This window comes from Pyricularia pennisetigena, chromosome 1 (assembly GCF_004337985.1).
Source record: "Pyricularia pennisetigena strain Br36 chromosome 1, whole genome shotgun sequence".
NCBI lineage: Eukaryota > Fungi > Ascomycota > Sordariomycetes > Magnaporthales > Pyriculariaceae > Pyricularia > Pyricularia pennisetigena.
The window spans coordinates 4596163-4618089 of record NC_043740.1 but is presented as its reverse complement, the minus strand read 5'-3'; the positions used below and the strand labels follow the sequence as shown (position 1 = coordinate 4618089).

Sequence of the window (21927 nt, the reverse complement as noted above, 5' to 3'; positions counted from 1 at the left end):
CTATCTCTGTCCCAGGAAGATAACATCAGACATGCCGACAAAATCAAAGTTATTGGCACATCGCTCCGTATGAAGACTCAGATCCTCGCGAAAAACTGTCGCATCGTTTCGACTGGCCGTTCTGGGAGACGTACCGCTGAAGAAGACCAACGAGTTTAATTCAACTGTGTTGGGGGAAGCTGCCTGGGCTGAATGCGATTGGGACCTGCAGCACAGGGCTTGTGCGGGGCTTACTCATGGCGAATACGAGATTCTACAGTGCCACGGACTGAAGAGGATATGGTGATTATCTCAATTGCCCGATAGCTTTTTTACCTAGGCCAATCGGTATTGGCTAGCTTTCCGTCGTAAAATACCTAATACCTACTTGTGAGTAGAGGAGCTTCATTTGTTTTTGCCGTTGTTGTTGATGATTATTCAGACAGTGCTTATTGTGCTTACTGGGCTACCCCGCCAACCCTCTAACTGCCATCAACGTGGGGATCTCGTTTGATTGTTGAAAAGCTATGTAGTCTACAGGGATGACAGCTGGAGGGGTCCCCAACGCAGCTGAGTCTAGAACCATGCCATCGTAGTACACAGAGCTAAAAGGAAGGCAATCCCAGTTGGAGAGCAAGGGCCATCCATCCTAGAGCACCCCACTTCCCACTTGTGTCACTACGCGCTCCTGTGGCACAGTCAACCGCGCGACTCCCACAGCTGACGACATCGCCTCCAGCACCTATATGTAGGTATGCTCCATCACTTTCAGCTTCTGTTGGCCCGGCCAGGCGGCTAGCTTACAGCAAGCCCAGACACTGTGCCATTCTTCGTGTTGCAATTGAGCAGTCTCTTCCCGCCTGTCCGCTCGTCATGTTCGCCTTCCTACGACCTGTACACCCGCCAAGGACCAACAACGCGACCAAGAACCCCATCATCTACGAGGATGGCCGCGCATCTGTCACCTTTGCCGGCCCCGGCTCGGAATACATCATGACGCACCGCATGCCGCCGACGACCAAGATCCACGGCGCGTCCATCATAGAACCCCCATTCCACTACCACATCCACCAGGACGAGTTCTTCCACGTCCAGTCCGGCAGGGGCAACTTCTACCGTGGCCTCTCATCGGAGCCATTTGCAACCCTGTCTTCCGAGCCCGGAGTGCAGTCCAAGGCGTCCATAAAAGCGGGGCGCTACCACCGCTTCGAGAACGCGAGCGACGTCGAGGACCTCGTTGTCGACATACACCTCACGCCCGAATCATATGAGAGCGAGCAGTGCTTCTTTAGGAACTTTTTCGGCTATCTAGACGATTGCAAGACGGCTGGCACCGCGCCGAGCTTCTTCCAGCTCATGGTGTTTTTGCACGCGGCTGATACCCCGCTCGCGGTGCCCATTCCGCCAGAGTGGCTTGGCAAGGTCCTGAGTCGTCTGCTGCTTTGGGGTGCGGCGTATTGGGGGCGGTATGTCTTGGGCTACAAGACGTGCTACCCGGAGTATTACGAAGATTCAAAGTCTAGGTGAGGGCTTCAATGCCCGGGCTCAGGAGCTATTGTCACCCCTTGCTACAACAATGCACCGCCTCAATAGTTCACATTTCAACCCTCTCAAGATGTCCCTTGTCCTCATTTTTTCACTCTGCTTTGAACAATGTTTGTTTTATTTTTTACGGGAACGTCTCAATGTGTTGCCTGCCTCGGTTGAGGTAAGGCTGCCTAGCACTCAGACTGCCTAACTCTATTGAGAAAAAGTGGTGTTTTAGTGCATAATGCATGCTACCCTATGCCAGAAACACAGATACGCATAATCCGCTGATTGGACCACGATACCCCCTTTGACTATGGAACTTTGCTTTTGTTCACCACTCCAAAGCTTTCTGTCATGGACCCAAAGCTCGCCAAAGTAGACAAACTCAGCTCATTGGCAGTTTGTACGATATCTACTATGTCCTATAACACCCATCAGTCTCCCATCGAACCCAACCCAACCCCCCTTCCCCCCACCTCTAACATCTCTGGTTGTCAATGAGAGATTGGCCGATCCCATTCCCCTTTTCATACTTCTCAGCTAGTCAAACGAGAATTTGCTCCCTGGTGTCTAGCAGAAAATCAGTGCTGCAACTAGGAGCTTCCCGATTTTTACGCAAAGCCATCTTCCCGTTCAGCGTGAAGCTCGATAATCGTGCAGACTCTACGTTGATGACCGTCACCAAAATGGCAAATGAATACACCGTTGGCTGGATGGTTGCTCTTCCCCTAGAGCTTGTCGCCTCACGCCTCTTTCTTGAGCAGGAGCACGATCATGTCCCCCACGCCGATGGCGACGACAACTCGTACATTCTGGGCTCAATCGGCAATCACAACATAGTTATGGCCGCGCCTCCTAGGGGCAAAATTGGACTCGTAACGGCGGCGAACGTTATCGGCAATATGATCCGCAGTTTCCCAAACCTACGCTTCGTTATGATGATTGGCATCGCCGGCGGCGCTCCGAGCCGGAAGCACGACATCCGTCTCGGCGACGTGGTGGTCAGCTCTCCCAGCGGCAACTCAGGTGGCGTTCGCCAGTATGACTTTGGGGACCGTGAGCAGGGACGGCCCTTCACGGAGAAAGGCCATTTAAATGCGCCACCGAACTGCGTGCTCAGTGCCGTCACTAAGCTGGAAGTCGATCACAAGATAAATGGCAACAGCTTGCGCGCACAAGTGGACGAGATGCTCCAGCGCCACATTGGGCTTCAAGGGGAGCACTCTCGTCCACAGACAGACGACGTACTGTACAAGTCGACGTTCAAACATGGAAACAGTCAATCTCGCTTCGAACAAAAATCAAGAACTCCGCACACAACAGCGATTCGGAATATGACAGCAGCGACTCCGAAGCTAGCGAAGACGAGTGCAGCGCAGTTTGCGGCCAAGAGGGGATTAAGAAGAGAAAGGATCGCACTCCTGACAAGAATGCTACCGTCGTACATTACGGACTTATTGCCTCTGGCAACAGCAAGATCGAGGACGCAGACTTTCGGGACAAGTACGCAAAGGAGAGGAACATATTATGTTTCGAGATGGAGGCAGCTGGCATCATGGACCGATTCCCTTGCATAGTGATCCGCGGCATCTGTGATTACTGCGACACTCACATCAACAAGAAGTGGCAGGGCTATGCGGCCATGGTGGCTGCTGCGTATGCGAGAGATCTTTTGCGGGTTATACCTGCACCAAGTGTTGAACGGGAACGGAGGCTCGTGGCAGCGCTTGAGAGTAGTTAGTAAAATGTTTCCTTTTCTATCCGGTTGTTCTTAGAACCTATATACGGTTTACTTCTTATCGAGCTTGCATCTGATAACTTCGTTCACAATCGACTAGTGCACACGACAATTCAAGAAGTTCGCCGACAAAATGAGACCATGATGCTGAGCCAGCACCAGACAGAAGTTGTAGAATGGCTGTCTGCCCCAGCCACATCGGTCAATGCCGCTAACGCCAGAAAGAGTCGACAACCAGAAACTGGCCAATGGTTCCTCAACAGCACTGCTTTCTGCGACTGGAAGGGATGGGAACCAGGATCCCGGAAGTATCTGTGGTTGAACGGCATGCCAGGCAGCGGAAAGACTGTCCTTGTCACGAAAATCATCGACCACCTCGAACAGCTACACCTGGATCAAGATTACTGCATCATACTCAGGTTCTTCTACGACTTCAACGACAATAAGCTACAGAAAGTGGATAGCATGGCACGATCATTTAGCGCTCAAATGTACAGGCACCTTTGTACACGACAACAGAACAACCTTGCCACAGAGCTGGAAAAGCTGTACAAAAGATTATCTCCTAGTGGAGAAAAGCCGAGCGCTGAAAATCTAACAGGCTCTCTTAGTGCAATGATGGGAGGGCCTCTTAAGATCTACATAGTTATTGACGCAATGGACGAGAGCGAAGAAAGGCAGCCACTCGTAAACTGGCTAGGGAGATTCTTTACGGCAACCAATGATCTATCTAGCATCAAGTTGATCATGACAAGTCGTCCAGAGACCGATTTCAACAGACAGATTCCCAACCTGATTGGTAAAGACAATTGCATGCCACTTCAGAAGGCCGCTGTCAACGTCGACATAGGTATATTTGTCGACTTCCACATCAACAACCCCGACTCAACGCTGAGCAAGTGGAAGAAGCTGCCAGCTCTTCACAAAAGGATCCGGGATGAACTCTGCAAAAGGGCGGATGGCATGTAAGTACTGGCTCCTTGTGAAATTCACCTACAAGTTCGCATCAACCTGACAATGTTCTCAACAGGTTTCGCTGGGCAGCATTGCAGCTCAAGGAGATTGAGAAATGTCTAGATCAAAGCGATGTCGAACACGCTCTGGCCAACCTGCCCAAGTCCCTCGATGAGACATATTCTAGGACTCTTCAAAGAATTCCGGAGCGCCAAAAAGACAAGGCAATACAGCTGCTACAATTCCTTCTCTATGCTATGTGGCCGATTACTCTGCAACAAGCTGTGGACGTCGTTGCGGTTCAGATTGGCGGCGGAATTGATCAGGGCTTTCATCGCAATCGCAGGATGCCCGAACCTACCGACATTGCCAAATATTACCCGGATTTAGTCGTCATCACCTCAAAAAGAGAGTTTGGTACGGGAGAGAGCCCTGGCACAGAGGAAAGCTCTGGCGAAAGTTATTTCAAATACATCCATTTGGCACATTTCTCAGTCAAAGAATGTCTTCGAAAACAAGCCGACTTCGCTAAAGGGAAAGCTAGTGTAAATATTACCCGAATTTGTACAGCATACCTTTTCAGCAGCATTCGTCACCGACGATTAGTTGGGTCATTTCGCGACTTAGGAGATTTTCCGTTTAGTTATTACGCATCACACTATCTTGGCGCGCATGCCTATCTAGCTGAAAAGTTCTCAGCAGACCGCGCATTCATCAATGAATTGGTCTCTCTTATTGATTATTTCAGAAATATATTTTGGCTGAAGGATTTAAGATTTCTGGACGACCCTCTGGCTTGGGCAAGTAAAGCCGGACTTTGCGAGACTTTGGAGCGCCTTTTAGCCACTCAGCGGTGGGATATCAAACAACAGGAAGCTTCCGTGGCTTCGGGCAAATCAGACTTCACTGCATTATATCTCGCTTCCTCTAAGGGGCACGAGAGTATTGTAGAACTGCTTTTGCGGGGCGGAGCCGATCTCTACTTTTCCACCAATCGGTGGAGCAACCCCCTCCAAGCTGCCGCATACTATGGCAAACTTCAAATGGTGAAGCTGTTGATTGATCGAGGGGCGGATATCATTAGCCCAAGGACAGGAGAAAGTCTGAAGGTCCTCGAATCCGTCGTGAAAACTGATCACTTAGATGTGCTCCGCTATCTCCTCCGTCAATTTTCTGACAAAACAAGATACGGCAGCGTGTTGAACGCCGCAATAATGGAAGCGGCTGGGATGCGAGTCCCGGTTATGAGTCCGAAATTGAGATCCCGTGGTATCGTTGCGATCATGCAAGAGTTTGTCAATGCAGGAGGGGACATTCATTGTACAGGAGTGGGGAGCTACGATAACACTCTCCAAGCATCATCGGCGGCACGCAACTCGGAATTGGTCTGTTATCTGATTGCGAACGGTGTTCAAATAAACCGGAAAGGGGGCATATACTGCACAGCATTACAAGCTGCTGCAAAACGTGGATGCGAGGATATTGTCCGACTTCTTTTGCAAAACGGAGCGGATGTTAACATTAAAGGAGGGGAATATGGTACAGCATTACAAGCTGCTGCAAAACGTGGATGCGAGGATATTGTCCGGCTTCTTTTGCAAAACGGAGCGGATGTTAACATTAAAGGAGGGTATTTTGGTACAGCATTACAAGCTGCTGCAGAACGTGGAGACGTGGATATGGTCCTACTTTTTTTGCAAAACGGAGCGGATGTTAACATTAAAGGAGGGGAATATGGTACAGCATTACAAGCTGCTGCAGAACGTGGATGCGAGGATATTGTCCGGCTTCTTTTGCAAAACGGAGCGGATGTTAACATCAAAGGAGGGAAATATGGTACAGCACTTCAAGCGACTTTAGTAGCCAAAAACCGGAACAGCCAGGAACTGGTTCGAATTCTTTTGCAAAACGGAGCGGATGTTGATATGTGGGTCGGCGAATGGCTAAATACGTCAGAGATACAAGGTATTAAACGACTTTTGGAACGCCGAAAACATAGGGGAGGGTTTTTTGAAATCGTCAAGCTTGTTATTGGGGAAATGGCTCCCCGATATTTCTGGTTTTTTGTGGGCAGTCGACAGAAAACTCTTTTCCGCGCTTCCCAACGCTGGCATCGTCGGCCACACCCAAGGGCGGACATCAAGAAGCGTCTAGGCCTCAAGAAGCGTCTAGACGTGAAAACGAAGACGGCAACACCGTTCCACTCGCGGTACAAAGTTTTAGTCGAGAAGCATTTGGAACGCATGGCGAACAAGACTGCAGTCCGCTATTTGAGAGACGCACCCTGCACGACGAGACAACGCGCGAGGCACAGGGCGCTACGAAAGCGGTACAAGTGGAGCAAACAGAGGTATGAACAGAGGCAAATAAAGAAGAAAAGATGGTGGAGGCTGAGTACTCGTCTATTCTAGATAGCCTATTTACAAGATCAGATGAGGGGGGAAATACAATGCAAGGCTGTGGCCAGAAGAAAGAATACTTTGTTGCCCTATCATGCGATTCGGTATCCGTCTTTACCAATTTCACTTTCTGGCACCTGTTTTGAAAGCTGACGAGCCCAAATACTTGGATATATATCCCGGAACTCCTTCTCTTTGTGGTATCTGACGTGATTATCCTCTCGGAACGGGGCTTTGTATTTGCACGCACCAACCTTGGCCCTCGGAACCTCATGCTCGAACCAGCCACTGGTAATCTCTGGGTGGTAGACTGGGACCAAGGCGGCTTCTATCCGGGGGTATTCTGAGTACACGTGCATGCGTAAATGTTACATCCCTGACAGCTGCGACTGCTCGTGACAATTTCGGCGGAGTTCTGTGTATGTATAGTTCACTATGGGATCGTGAGCCATTGAGACATTGGTGTTGCTGGAGAGTCTTGGCAAGGCGCCGAAGTACGGAGTTTCGTCGCTTGAGTGTCAAGGCTGGGGCCACGCCCATAGACAAATCTACTGTGAATTGATGTCAATTCAGATAAATAGAGAATAAAAATGGAGAAGAGCATGGCGTTGATTAATTTTGGGTGCATTTACAGACGAACAGCGGGAAAGGTAGGGGGCCCTCGTTGCAACAGCATACGTTCTCCATAACGACTTTTGGGGGTCTAGAAGAGTCGCCATCAACCTCAGTGCGGTGGGGAAATATGGTTCCTCAGATTTATTTCCCAAAATCTCAAGGCTGGTTCCGCTCGTGGGGAGAGATGCGATGTAGCTAGGCGGCTTCGACCCCAAGCTTATTGATGGTGGCGCGAGGATGACGCAACAATGAAGGATTTCGCATGTCAACCTTAAAACAACCCCTGACCCAAGCGACAGTGATGATCGCTTTTCCTCGTGTCACCTCGTTAACAGCCAATGATACATGTCCAATTCCTAATCTCAGACGGCCTGGCTAAGGGAATGGTCATCAACAAACGGGCAGTTGCCGAGTGGTCGCGTCATCGATATGGGTATTGGGGGATCGTTTTGAGAGAGAATGGGTGTATTATGACGATAGCCATCAGCTGGCGCCAGCATACTTAAGAAGCTCTCGTGTGTAGCTTTCTGTACACACGCATCTTCTCACCTGATCCTCAAAAGTCAACACAAAACAGACCCAAAGTGTACTGAATCACATAGTTTAATAGAAAACGGCCGACTACACCAACAGCAAAAATGATCATTTCAAGGAGTGCAGCCCTCGCCTCGGCTCAGCTTCGCGCTGTCGCCCGGCCCCAGGCGCTGCTCCTCAACACCAGTCGACCCATCTTCCTCGGCCAGAGGCAGTTTGCATCCGCATCCGTATCCGCAAGCTCTGGCTTTGTCAAGATCTCGGACGCGATCAAAAAGGACCACCGAGAGCTGGAGCAGTACTACAACGAGGTCATCAACTCGTCGGACCAGGAACATCAACAGAAGTTTGGCAACCAATTCACCTGGGAGCTGGCTAGGCACTCGGTCGCTGAGGAGCTGCTCGTGTACCCGGCCTTTGAAACCCATCTTGGGGAGGAGGGTAGGAAGATGGCCGAGCATGACCGCAAGGAGCATCACGAGGTATGATAAACCTGCCCAATGCTTTCTTTTTTTCCTGTTCAGATTCAATTTTGATCCGACAAGACCAATCTGACACAAGAAATCTGCTGCCAGGTCAAAATCCTGCTCAAGGAATTTCAAAACATGCGGTCCAGCGACCCCGAGTACGTTCCCAAGTTGAAGGAGCTCTGGGCCAAGCTGTCTCGACACATCAAAGAGGAGGAGTCGCACGATATGCCGGCGCTGGAGAAGGCAATTGAACTCGACGCCGAGGCGTCCGAGACGATGGCCCGCAGCTTTCACAGGACAAAAATGTTTGTGCCGTCACGGAGCCACCCCTCGGCCGGCGAGAATCCGTACTTTGAGTCGGCAATGGGACTCATGGCCGCGCCTATGGACAAGCTGGCAGACATGTTCCGGAAGTTCCCGGACGCAGCCGAGAAGGAGGGAAGGAAATAGATAGGCGAAATTCGTAGGAACTGGGTCGGTTTGCGTTTGCTGGAGATTACTGTCGAATACCTAATGCCCCTGTAATGAAGATCTTGATGCCTTGTTGCACTTTTTTTCTTTTTGAGGGGAAGTCGGATGCTTGGCGTCCACGGACAGAGGACAAAGTGAATTGGGGAATAGGACGAAGGACAACTTGGACCTGTGACGTTCTGCAAGCAAAAGCCCAAGCTGCCTAGCTTGCTTCGCTAAGAGTGTAATGGATAACGGGTGTAAAACGCTCGCAGAATTTACCATAAGACAAGTCAATGACCCGAACGAATTATGGCCCGGAGCATTTTGCAGAACACGCCGTTGTCTGCCTTACATTATCTTATCAAGCTCTGGCGTCTTGGCTTTTGTGTTGAGGTTTGGTACAAAACAAGTTGGAATCAAGCCATCGCGGAGAAGCTCGCAGCCGAGAGAGAAGCGGAACGGGGGGAGGGCAAGAGACTACTCAATACAGAAGAGAAGAAGAAATAGAACAAAAAAAATAAGCACTTGCGCATTCAAAGAAGTAAACTAATCAAGAGCCGAACATAAAAAGACTGGGGAATGTTTGTACTTTTTTGCGGCGGATTCAGAAACGGATCGGATGTTAATTGCTTATCCGGTGCATCTTTGACAGTCTGTTGGTTGGGAACGCCGCCAGGGCAAAGCCCGTAATTATTTCTATTTTCAGTTCAGGTGTGTTGTCCAGCCTGTTCCCACTTTTCACTTGGCTTTTTTGAGTGCCATCTCCACCATTTTCCGCGTGTGACGTTCAACTGGTCTTCGCGGAAACCCCACCCTTCTCTTCTGGCATGGGAGGGGGGGAACTGGATGGTGGCCTTCTTTAACAGCTGAGACAGCCAAACGGATTGAATTCCAGTTCCCGCGACAGCCCTGAAATTCCTTCCTCCCCCCCCTCCAACGTAACCGCATGACGAAAAGGAACATTGGACGTCGCCGGGACCCGCAGCATAGGGAGAGAGAACAACCTGGTCCATACACAAACTTTACTTTGTCTTGTCCTGCTTTAGCACATTAAATTTTCCCAACGTCGTCTAGGTTTTGGTTTTTTTTTTGTTGGTCGAGACCGCTGACGTCCTGGCGACGCGACTCGCAACACACGCGACTACAGTGAATCCCCTTGTAAATTTTCTGATCATTCAATTCCTTTAATTGTTTTGTTTTTATTCCTCCGGTTTCCGACTCCTTCAATACGATATCGACCTTGAGGCTCAACAATTCGGTGCCAAAATCAACCGTCAATTCGCCCATCGATAACACTTTAGCTCCGCCGACCCGGTCTCCTCGATTGGCGCCAACGAACGGGACGGAAGGGTGTGGCGCGCCCGCGGACGGAGAGAGGACGGATTGGGGAACAATCCGGACGGAGGCACCGGTAACCTCGGGAAAGAGGGAAAAGGCCAGCCAACACTTTTTTTTTTTCCTGGGGAAGGAACATCATATCACAGCAAGCCTAAAAGATGGCGCGTCCACGTATACCTTCCCGCTTCGCCATTGCGTTACTGGCCGTCCGGGGCGTGGCGTCGATCCTCACAACATTAACCATCATATTCCTGTTGTACATGACCATCATGCTCGACAAGACATTTACATGGTCATACACGGCAGTACGTTGACTTTTTCCGTTAGGCTTTCCACGCCCTCCGCTGATACACTCGTGCTAAATTTTATATCTCCCATATATAGGCCGTGTTTGCCCTCATCCTCGACACGGCCGAGGCAGCCACAATCGCAGACCGTCAACGCACAGTACCCCGGATGCACTGGGGTGCCGTCGCCATCCTCGAGGTCCTCGTCCTCGGCCTCTGCATCGGCGGCTGCCTGACCCTGGCGCTGGGCGACCTGGCCGACGGCCTGCAGGAGGACGGGACCTACTTTGCCGACCCGTACCGCATGTACGCGCTCGCGTGCCAGGCCGCCGTTGCCGGTCTGCACTTTTGCCTGAGCGTTATGGGCTGCGTCGAGCGGGTGCGTATCTGGCGATAGGAGGAGCCGGAGCGGATCCGCAGCGAGTCGCGGCGCAGGATCGAAGAGATGGAACGCGAGATTCTCGACCTGAAGGCCAAGCTGGACCGCGCCAAGCAGAGGCTGAACATGACGCTCGAGTAGTTCAAGATCGTCCAGCTGGAGATGGCGCGGCAGGAAGAGGCCATGGAGATTTACATGGATGCGGCGGTCGCGGAGTCGGTGGATTCTCACGTACGGTACGCGTCTCTGCATCGGAGGAGGAGGATTCGCCAGGCGATGGAGGCCGAGGCGATGGAGGTCTAGGCGAACGAGGACGAGTAACGGGGTTTCCCGGTCCTTGGGGTCGTACATATGGGGAATCGACTGCCGTTCTCGAAACATGCTGGGTTGGTGTCTCAACTGCGAGAAGAAGCTCGTAATCATCGACGACATCACTACTCACAATAATTTGGCATTGGCATGACGGTACTGGTTGCGACGGGAATTCATTTCCTAGCTGATACACGGAGGCTACATGTCGGCCAGTTTAGCGACTATATTACATACAGGGCCCTATCGGGTCTGGATTTGCTGCATTATTCTCGATCGATCGGAGCATTGTTAGGTACAAACTATTCTACTTCAGGGCCTCGACTTCTCTCTGGATAGGGACACCATAAGCAGATAGATGTCTACGATAATGAAAAGCGATTTGAACTTTGGCCTTTTTGTTTTCTTTGTTGTTTCGCTTGCAACACAGACATGTCAGGCAGCGTCATCTCCAAGCCGCTAAAAGCCTGGACCCCGGTCAAAATCCTACTAACATGTTAAGCGGGATCGTACCGCACTGACGATCGAACTAGCGATGAACGAGGTGGTGGTTGTGGCACAGACGGGCATTTAGTGTGTGCCAGCCGTCCCATCTATTGACTGCTTTCGACTGTCACTTTTGCCATCGCTCTTTGTCTCTCTCTCTCTTCAGCTTGCCCCACAGAGCTGCAGCTTAGCGGCCATGGAAACCCCGCATTAACGTGGTCTCCCATTTTTTTTGGAGTCCCGCAATCGACGAAGCAGCCCGACGGCTTTCCGAAAGTCGTCCTGTCCGTGCTCCCCATTCCCCCCATATTGCCGGGGAGTTGGCGCCGTCTCCAATGGAGACTCCAATGCCCCCAAAGCCCCCCCCCAAAAAAAACTCCGCCTTCCCGTCCCAACCCCAAACGACCTATCCCCTTTTCTCATGACAAGTGCAACAATTTTTTGTCGGTATTTAGTTTCTTGTTTGTTGTTTTGATTGTTGAGATGATAAATGCCATATCCTGTGCTGTTCGTGTGAGCCACGTGCCACGACGTGCACTAACCGTCACCCAGAGGTCATGGCGTTCGTACTCGTCCGCGGCCGCGAAGCCGAAGTCGGCCGGCGCATTGCCGTTGGAGGGATACCGCGTCTTGGACATGACGCGGGTCTTGGCGGGGGTAAGTCGTTTTTGTTTCTTTCTTGGCTGACAAGCCAACTCGGGAATAGCTTGGCTATTGGTACCTCAACCTGAGCTCAGCTGCTATCTACCCTGCATATAATACACTCTGCATGGAGCACGTGCTGATCACGCAACAATTCTGCACAGCCTTATTCCACGCAAATTCTTGGTGATTTGGGGTAAGTGTTTATGTGATTGGTTGCTTTTTATGTCGGGCTGAGTTTGGGACTTGCGGCAGATAAACCATGCGTCTACTTGTTGCATTTACTAACACAGCCCAAATGCCACTCATCCCAGCGCCGAGGTGATTAAAATAGAACATCCGGTTCGTGGAGATGATACCCGTGCCTGGGGTCCTCCCTATGCCGCCTACAAGCCCGACTCCCCGCTCGCCGGGACGTCGCCCGGCGAGTCGGCCTACTACCTAACCGTGAACCGCAACAAAAAGTCCGTAGGGCTGAGCTTCCAGGATCCGGTCGGGGTGGAGATACTGCACAAGCTCATGGCAAAGTGTGACATCCTGGTCGAGAACTACCTCCCCGGCGCGCTGAAAAAGTACAACCTGGACTACGCGACAGCGGCCAAAATCAACCCTTCGCTCATCTACGCCAGCATCACGGGGTACGGACAGACGGGCCCGTACGCCGACAGGGCCGGCTACGACGTCATGGTCGAGGCCGAGTTCGGCCTGATGCACATCACGGGCACGAGGGACGGACCGCCAGTCAAGGTCGGCGTCGCCGTCACGGACCTGACGACGGGCCTGTACACCAGCAACAGCATCATGGCGGCGCTGCTCGCGAGGCAAAAGTCGGGCAGGGGTCAGCATCTCGACGTTGCGTTGAGCGACTGCCAGACCGCGACGCTCGCCAACATTGCAAGCAGCTGTTTGATAAGCGGGGAGAAGGATACAGGCCGGTGGGGGACGGCGCATCGTGAGTTTTTTTTTTTTTTTTTTTTTTTTGTTCCTTGTCCTGACTGCATGATTTGCATAATCACCTGTTGTAAACACTAAACAATCCACACAAAAACAGCCTCCATCGTCCCCTACAGAGCCTTCCAGACCCGCGACAGCGCCGTCCTCCTCGGTGGCGGCAACGACCGCCTGTTCGGGATCCTGTGCGACCGCATCGGGCGGCCGGACCTCAAGACCAACGCGCGCTACACGACCAACGCGCTGCGCGTGCAGCACCGCAACGAGCTCGAGGAGCAGATCGAGGCGGTGACGCGCTCGCGGACGACGCAGGAGTGGCTCGACGTGCTGGCCGGCTGCGGCATGCCCTACGCGGCCGTCAATGACGTGCAGGGCGCTCTCAATCACGAGCACACCGTCGCCAGGAACATGGTGGTCGAGGTCGAGCACCCGAGCTGCGGCACCGTCAAGATGGTCAACACTCCCGTCAAGTACAGCGAGAGCACGCCCGGCATCAGGACTGCGCCGCCGACGTTGGGGCAGCATACGGATCAGGTCCTGGGAGAGATGTTGGGGATGGGCGCGGAGGAGATTGAGGGATTGAGGGAGAGGGGTGTGGTCAGGTAGGTTGGGGCACCATGAGGCGTCAAGTCTGTTTGTTAGTCACCGCGACCTGGATAAAAACAAAATCCAGCAAATAGCCAAATAGGCTGGTTACAAGATATGAAATAGACCAAAGTTATATATTCATTTTCCAAAATCTACAGGGTTTTTTGCTGACTAACATGCAGTTTGGCCTCTGTTAAGCTGCATCAGTCTGCTTGGCCAAACCAGGCTGGAGGCAGGACTTACCAAAAACGGGCTCACCCCTTAATGTATTCAAGTCAGGTATAAGAAATTGGATCCTTGAATTTGTTATGGTATTATCTACCATCAGTCAGGCAGGTTCATGCAAGTGATAATCTGGCAGGCACTGCACCTGTTACTGTCGGTATTTGTGTACTTGCCTTGCTGCCACTAAGACGTTAGCCCAGTCAACCAGGGGCACCCCTGCACATAAGCCCAATGGCCAAACCCTGGTCTCGTTCCGTCACGTGCACGTGCAAATCACGTGACCTTTCTTTTTTCCCTCCCATTTGCAACCTTGCCCCTAAGAGCAAGGGAAGGAGACCACGACGACATACTATCCCATCCATTGAAACCACGACATCGCCCATCTCTGTTTTCGCAAGCTTGGTGGATTTCTTTCTTGAGAAATTGCGCTTTTTTCCGCTCTAGAAACATTCATTCCGCAGACCGCCATCTAGTTCCCAAGACTCAGCACCGTGGCCGAACCACCCACTTCCAGGATCTTCGAACGAAACACTTACGGGTGCCCCTGCTTCGCGCTGTAGGATACCTGAGATATCTGGACTATCAAGCCCAGACTGACACGGACAAAAAAAAAAAAACTCGTTCATCTTCATTTATTGTCCGACTACCTAGGCAGCTACCTTGCGCAATCGTTTTACCGAACTTCCTTCATTAGGTGACGGGTTGCCTCTAAGCTACCTACCTAGGCAGGTATATGCCTTTCGGCATACGCCTGCGAAAATGGCAAATTCGCACGAGCCACCGACAGACATGCCAATCGAAGGCCCTTCAAACAAAGAAACCATCGCACATCCCCCGTCTGCTTCCAATTTGGCCAGTTCTGCTGTTCCGCCACCAGCATTGGTCGCCCCCGACGTGAAGGAGGAGAATGCAGCGCCAACAGCCCAATTATCATCATCATCATCATCATCATCATCATCATCATCATCATCATCATCACTATCACCTACGCCAAACATGACATCTACAGCACAACAACTCCCACGAACCGAGACACCAGGTTCGTTAATCGCACCTGGAGCCAGAACTGCAGAGTCGTCAGCCTCGGCCAACACTTCGACGTCTCCCGGGCCGCGCTACCAACAACAGTTCTCTGCCGCGACGCAGATGATTCTCAACAGGATCAAGTGTCAGAGTACCAGCGGCACAAGTTCTGCTATAAGTTCCACAGCTGCCAGCATGGCTCCCGGCGTGATACAACCATCTACTTTTGCGGACGCTAGGAGACGATTGATGGACAGCATGAGCACCACGACGATGCAGATACCGGCTTCGACTGCAGCGGCTGCAGGTGTGCCCGTTCCAAGCACAGCTGTGATGAACGCCTCCGCTTCGACCGCCTCTGCTTCGGTGCCAGCACCAAGACTATCTGGTCTGAATGAGGAGAATGCGCGATTCGACGTTCTCCCGGACGCTACTAACCCAGCGGCTCAGTTCCCGTCCACTTCCTATGCTCGAACTTCTAGTACGAGCAAGTCAAAGGCCGCCTCGAGCAAGAGCGCAATTGTCAAGGTCAATGCCGGGTATGCCCCAGGTCGACACGTTTCCAAAGCCGCTGCAGCCGCAAAGGCATCGAAGGCTGCGTCTGCACCAAGCACGCCCACGCCTGGAGCATCGGCAACGGGCGGTGACAAGCCAGCAACCCTGAAACGGGGACCTGGACGACCACCAGGAAGTGGCAAGCCGAAACCACCGCCCTCTGGACGAGGACCTGGGAGGCCACCTGGCTCCGGGAAGGGCAAGGGCACACCTGCTAGCTCTGGCAACAAGCGTAAACGGAGCGTTAGGGACGATGCAGGACGCGACGGATCGCCGTCTCCAGATATTTCCGACACGGAATCCCCGCGCATGGCTCCAACGGCAGCCCCGGCCAGTTCGACGGCCTCGACCCCACTCACAACTACCAAGTCTGGGAGGCAGATTCAAAAGCCAGAGACGTACAACCCCGTGCAGATGGACCTGGTCAGCTCGGCCAGCACCAGGAGGACATACCAGACACCAGAGTCCAAGACGGCGGCGACACCCTGCAGGGCCTGCGGGAGGGTTGCGGATACCAAGACGAACTTGATTGTTTTCTGTGACGGGTGCAACTACGCGTGGCACCAAAACTGCCACACTCCGGACATTGACGATTCCTTCATCAACGAAATGGCCAAGGCGTGGCACTGTGTTGGCTGCGCGACCAAGGCCGGTGAGAAGAAGGAGGGCAAGAAAGCGACCAAGGCGGGAATTTCCGCAGCGGCGGCTGAGCAGGCTGCTGCCGCTGCTTCCTCCGCGGCGACGAGTAGTTCCAACGTCGGGACGAAGAGCACCAGTACCGGCAAGGTCAGCTGGATCAAGCGGACATCCGGTCAGGTAAGCTTTTTTTTTTTGCCCGTTCGCTGTTCTGGTTGCCTTTGGCACAGGTAAAGCTGCGAACGGAGACTGATCTGATCTCCTGAGTACAAATACAGAAACGCGCATATCTGAGCAGTCTATCACACGCCGATCTGGTCGAGCTAGTCATCCACTGCACTAACCTGCACCCAAACCTACCCATATTCCCTGCCGACGATACCGGCAGCGCCGTAGGGATCCCCACGGGCCTTTTGACTACCTCCTCCGCGTCTGGTCCTGGTCCACGCATTGCAACGGCCACCACCACAGGCCGGAAGCCAGCTGCCGTGATCAGCAGCTCGGCGAGACCATCGGATGAGGGCATATGGGAGGACCTGTCAGGCAACTATAACGCCTGGAAGCGGCCCGACGCAAACGGCGCATCCACGACGCGGATCGGGGCGACCCTCAGGGCGCTGGAGGCTATGGTGGACGCGCACCTCGAGGACCCGGACGACCACGAGTCCTTCAGCCACACCGTCTACGACGACATTGGTCGTGCGGTGGAGGAGAACGGCATCACACTGCAGTTACAGAACCATGCCAGCAGCACCCCCGTCCCGGTCGCCTAGGACGGCAGGGGCGGGCAGCGGTTGACGAACTAGGAGGAGCTGCAGCAAGGCGATGCCGGAGGCGACAGCACAGCCGGCGGGGCTCCTCGTCGGGATGTTCCGGTGTCTAGAGGTGTAAAGGGTAGTAGCCGCCGGTGTCCTACAAGGAATGGGAGTTCGACGCATGCGACCGCCACGCCGCAGATGGATGTCCACAAAAAATATGAGAAAGAGGACGAAGACGAGCATTTAGACAAGCCGACTTACGCTTACGTCGTACAGACGGGTAGCAGTCGTGGGACGAGGCCGTTGGGCCCGGATGACCGGAGCGCCGAGGCACGTGCCTGGGATAACAATGCGAGTGAATGGGGCAGTTTTGGCCTGGGCAGGGCTGCCTTGATGGGCGTGACCACGAGGCTCAGGCCAAGGCAGAAGTGAGTTGCTTTTCATGTTACTACTGCTCGGCGTGCTGCCAGTGATGACTGTACAACGTTATATTCAGATTCTCTTGTGATTTTGGTTGTACTCTTCAACCTGGGCGTCTGGGCATGGATGGATTCTGCTTTCAGCGTGTGATTTTAGGTCAGGTAGTGACGCAACAACGAGAAGTTTTGTTTTCCCTTAGGCCGGCTTCCCATGAGCTGGAGATGGATTTAGAGTTGGTTTAGACATGAGAAGGGAAAGATGTAGCGGTGCGCCCTCCACTCAACAGGCTGTCGTTCAGAGCAACACAAGTCCCAAAGAGGGATCTAGCTTGGCACCACACACCATCTCATCCGCACCAATCAGGGGTGACGATCTACCCCAAACGCCAAGCATCACAACCGCAACCTCTGCTCCAGCCCCCCGCTTTCGGCCCCGCTGCCGAGAATCGTCCTGCTTGGAACCGGCTTGGTGGGCCGTGGGTCGAGTATTCTGCAAAGTCGGCGGTCAAGCTCTCGTTGAACTGCTGATGTTTAACAGCGTACAGGCGCACAAGGTGACGTGACCTCGGGGAGCATTCGGGAGAGACAGCGCCAGCGGGGCGCTACACAGCCCGCGAAAGCCTCGGCGCTGCTCACTACCGTATGGCTCCTTTTGTTCTTCGCGGCTCCCTAGTGCAAGCATTTCTCCACATTCCCCCGCACGCAACTACGTAATGACGGGGTTGTTGGGAGCGGGAAAGAAAAAAGAAAGAAAGAGAAAAAAAAAAAAAAAAGTAAAAGTAAACATGACGATCGAGCATGTCTAGCGGCAAGCGATGTTGCACTCGGTCGGGCTTTTGCCCTGGCTAGCATGGAGCCTGGCTTGCCTGGGCACATGGAGAGGCAACCTACTCTACATAAAAGATGCATGGCTTGCAGCTTCCTCGAAGTTGTGTGGTCGAAGGTCTTTGCTTTCTCTTCACGGCGACCCACACAATCTGTGCAAGGAGTCTTGCACTAAATCTTAGTGCAGTCGTCTCCCGCTGTGATCGACGACGGCAACAGTCAAGATGAAGTTGTCAGTGATCATCGCCCAGCTGGCTCTCGCCACCAGCCACGCGACGGCACAAGTCATGTCGACGCCTGAAATCCCAATGGCCCAAGCCCGCGCCGCGTCCCTCCCTCACCGCCGCCAACAAACCAACAGCCCTTCCACGTCATCAGGGTGGCCGTACGCGCCCTTTTCGACGCGCGGCAGGGACATTGTCGACTCCCGCGGCGAGCCCCTCACCCTCGCGGGCGTCAACTGGCCCATGTCGGGCGAGACCATGATCCCAGAGGGCCTCGAGTTCCAGTCTGCCGAGGAGATCCTGGACCGCATCGCCAGCGTCGGCTTCAACGTGATCCGCTTCGGCTACGCGACGCAGATGGTGGACGAGATCTACGAGCGCGGCGGCGAGGACGTGCCGCTGCAGGTGGCGCTGGCCGCGCTGGGCCACGCCAACGGCTCCCGCATCACGCGCGAGATGCTCAGGCACAACCCGGGCTGGACCACGCAGACGACCCGCTTCGAGCTCTGGGGCGACATCCTCGACGCCGCCGCCGAGCGCGGCATCTACGCCATCCCGGACGTGCACGTCCACAAGGCCCAGTGGTGCTGCAGCCACATGGACGGCAACGCCTGGTTCGGCGACGTGCACTTTGACGTCGAGAGGTGGAAGCGCGGGCTGTCGTACGTCGCCGGCTGGGCCAAGGCGCACCCCAACGTGCTGGGCCTGTCGCTGCGCAACGAGCTCCGCGAGTCGTGGAACCGCACCGACCTCTACTACAACTGGCAGACGCTGGTCGGCAACATGACGGCCGGCGCCGACGCCATCCACGCCGCGAACCCGGACCTGCTCATCACCTGGTCCGGCATGCAGTACGACCAGGACCTGTCGGCCCTCACGGCGGGCAGGAACCTGCTCTCGGCCCCGTGCTACCGCTGCACCGCCATCAGGGACGCCGGCAGGAGGCCGCCGCAGGTCTTTGACCTCGCCGCCCACCCCTGGAGCGACAAGCTCGTCTGGGAGCTGCACATGTACCACATGTCCGAGGACCAGGACACGGGCGACTGCGACGTCGTCGAGGCGAATCTGTACCGCAACGGCTTCAACGCGCTCGGCATGGACGCGCCCGCCGCCTGTGCCAACGAGACGCTCGGGTTGGACTGCGAGGAGGCGGTCAGGTTGACGCCCGTTATCTTTTCCGAGTTTGGGTACGTCTTTTTTTTTTTTTTTGTCCTCCCTTCGGTCGTTTTTTTGTGCTTTTTCTGCGGTTATACCGGGATCTTCTTGTTTCAATGAAAATCCAACTAACGTCTCGACCTTCCTTCTTTGACCAGCTACGAGCAAAACGTGACGACGCTCCCCAACGACGTGCTGCAAAAGTGCCTCCGCGGCTTCAACACGAAGCACAAGGTCAGCTGGATGACGTGGAGCATCGCGGGCAGCTACAGGAGCCGGCAGGGGCGGCAGGGGTTTGAGGACACGTGGGGCCTGACGAACTACGACTTTAGCGGCTGGCGGGACGAGGAGCTGGTCGAGCGCTGGTGGAAGCCGTATGTTGCCGACATGAAGCCGACCAAGAAGGGGGAGTAAGGACTTGTTTGCGGCGGTAATGCCCGATGTGCTGGGCTTTGCAAGAGGATGTACACGGTATGGATTGCTTTGTTCATATCGTGGGTTGGTCTTTTTGCATGGAGCAGCGTCTAAAATGTAATTAATGTAATACAGCAAAGACGACCAACATATTCCGTGGTCGAAAAGCATGGTTCATCGGGGATCTCGTGGACACCCTGTCACTATATTCGACGAGGTTATACTTTGGGCCACATTGCTACATTGGAGGAATGAGGCCAGTGTCAACCCGAATGCTTCACAAATATATTCATCTTGAGATATGCCCGTTGCAACATGTAAGCTGCTGACAAACCTGTTTTGCATACGCTTATTCACAAAGACACATATATGCTGCTTCGAAAACGGGCGGAACAGATAATCATCATCCGGCAAAGGCAGAATATAAGAAAAAGAGAAAAAAAAAAAAAAAAAAAAAAAACAATAAACCGTAACTCCGTCGCGATGCTGATAAACCATAACCCCATTCCGATGCTAATAGACCATACGCCTCCACATCGCACTCTTCGATGCAGCTCCATTCGCCAAAGCGGCGCAGCAGGCCCCACGACGTCCCCTCCCAAGGACGAAATACCTAAACTTCAAAGTAAAGAGGAAGTCTGCGTTTGGCAATGATACTGCGACGGCTGTTCTTGGACGGGTCCCCGATTTTGCCCTTCTTGGGCGAGCCGCCATTGCCACCACCGCTCTTCTGGCTGCCGGCGGCATCGGCCTTTGCGGACTTGCCGCTGCTGCCCGTCGACCTGGAGGTCGACGTCTTCTGCAGCTGTTGCTGCTGCGTCAGGTCGACGCCGGTCGAAGAGCCCCCTCGCAGCGGCAGCTCGGGCCGCGCCGACGTCGGGACCAGGTCGCCGCCCAGCCTGGAGTCGGTGCTGGCCGTCGAGATGCTCCCCTGTCGCCCGCTCTGGGATCCCGACCTGGACAGGGACGGCGACGATTTGTCGGACGCGCTGGCCCTGCCGCGGCCGGGCGACGACGTTGCCGGAGAGCTCGGTGGGCTGCTCCCGCCGCCCTGCAGGCCCCCGAGCGCCCCGCTCATGACCGGGTTCTGTGAGCCGAGGGAGCCCCGTCTGCCGTCCGAGGTCTGGGTCCCGACGCTCCTGGTGGTCCCTCCCTGGGCCTTGCTGCGGGCTTTATCCAGCCGCGCCCCGACCTCGGCCATCCGTTGGTTGACCCTCGTCTTGATGGCCTCGAGGTTTTCGCATCCCTTTCTCAGCGCTGTTGTCTGGTGAGAGGTCGAATCGGCTTTCTGCATTCGGTTCCCAGTCACACTGTTTCTGAGCTGCCTGATTTCATTCCTGGTTTGAAAGACCCAATCAGATACAATGTCAATGTCGTCCTTGCCGGTCTTTGTCTTGCTCAACTGGCTCTCGTAAGTCTCGATTTCGGTGACTGCCTTCTCCAAGTTTGTACAATCTGCCTCAAAGCCTTTTTCCCAATTTCCTTGCTATCGAGGTTTGGAGAATTAGAAGAGAAAAGAAAGGAAAAAATATAACATCTCTCAAGTTTGGGTTGGGGGGAGACGTCTATGGGAGCGACATTACGCAGTGGGGCCAAGTCAACTGGGTCCCGAGGAGTACTTACCTCGTTGGTCTTGCCCGTTCTCAGCCAGTTGAGGCAAAAGGTTGCCAAGGTTAAGACAGCACTAGCACCCAGCGCCGCACCCTGGAAGGGGGTGGTTCCCGTCGACCCGCCGCCGCCGCCGCCTCCTCCTCCATTGTTACCGCCCGAGGGGTCTACTGGAGGCATTGGGGCGGGGACGGGTTTGCCAAAGGCAGGACTCAGCATCAGTACCCAGGCGATACAATTCTTGACGCGCATTTTTGATGATCTATGCGTGTGTATAAAGTCCTGCGTCGTTGGGCGAACCGATAAAGTAAGATGTGGCAAGTGCTCAAAAGGGGATGGAACAGAAAAGATGGTAGTCGTCAAGGAAGCTGTCGTGATAAAAGCGCAGGCGTTGATGATGGAGTGAGTAGCAAAACGAAAAAAAAAAAAAAAA

At 53.8% G+C, this 21927-nt stretch overlaps 5 protein-coding genes across 5 annotated transcripts; 4 read left to right on the top strand and 1 right to left on the bottom strand.

Moving 5' to 3' along the window:
- Positions 1 to 852: 852 nt before the first annotated feature.
- On the top strand, positions 853 to 6612 carry PpBr36_07866 (uncharacterized protein; the record flags this gene model as incomplete). The annotated part of the gene is made up of 5 exons (XM_029895000.1): positions 853 to 1502; positions 2147 to 2736; positions 3348 to 4212; positions 4278 to 4660; positions 4788 to 6612. 5 exons carry the CDS (start codon positions 853 to 855, stop codon positions 4805 to 4807), a joined length of 2508 nt encoding a protein of 835 aa, XP_029748314.1. The 3' UTR covers positions 4808 to 6612.
- Positions 6613 to 7853: 1241 nt separating this feature from the next.
- Positions 7854 to 8669, top strand: PpBr36_07865 (uncharacterized protein; the record flags this gene model as incomplete). The annotated part of the gene is made up of 2 exons (XM_029894999.1): positions 7854 to 8231; positions 8325 to 8669. The coding sequence occupies 2 exons, from the start codon at positions 7854 to 7856 to the stop codon at positions 8667 to 8669; spliced, it is 723 nt and encodes a 240-aa protein (XP_029748906.1).
- Positions 8670 to 10168: 1499 nt separating this feature from the next.
- On the top strand, positions 10169 to 17796 carry PpBr36_07864 (uncharacterized protein; the record flags this gene model as incomplete). The annotated part of the gene is made up of 11 exons (XM_029894998.1): positions 10169 to 10315; positions 10395 to 10676; positions 10818 to 10907; positions 12024 to 12128; positions 12278 to 12309; positions 12428 to 13065; positions 13165 to 13666; positions 14735 to 16271; positions 16370 to 16855; positions 16898 to 17277; positions 17556 to 17796. 11 exons carry the CDS (start codon positions 10169 to 10171, stop codon positions 17794 to 17796), a joined length of 4440 nt encoding a protein of 1479 aa, XP_029748907.1.
- A 521-nt stretch (positions 17797 to 18317) lies between these two features.
- PpBr36_07863 (uncharacterized protein) lies at positions 18318 to 19886 on the top strand (the record flags this gene model as incomplete). The annotated part of the gene is made up of 2 exons (XM_029894997.1): positions 18318 to 19504; positions 19631 to 19886. The coding sequence occupies 2 exons, from the start codon at positions 18318 to 18320 to the stop codon at positions 19884 to 19886; spliced, it is 1443 nt and encodes a 480-aa protein (XP_029748904.1).
- A 613-nt stretch (positions 19887 to 20499) lies between these two features.
- Positions 20500 to 21746, bottom strand: PpBr36_07862 (uncharacterized protein; the record flags this gene model as incomplete). Its single annotated transcript, XM_029894996.1, has 2 exons — positions 20500 to 21372; positions 21510 to 21746. 2 exons carry the CDS (start codon positions 21744 to 21746, stop codon positions 20500 to 20502), a joined length of 1110 nt encoding a protein of 369 aa, XP_029748905.1.
- Between the last annotated feature and the right edge of the window lie 181 nt (positions 21747 to 21927).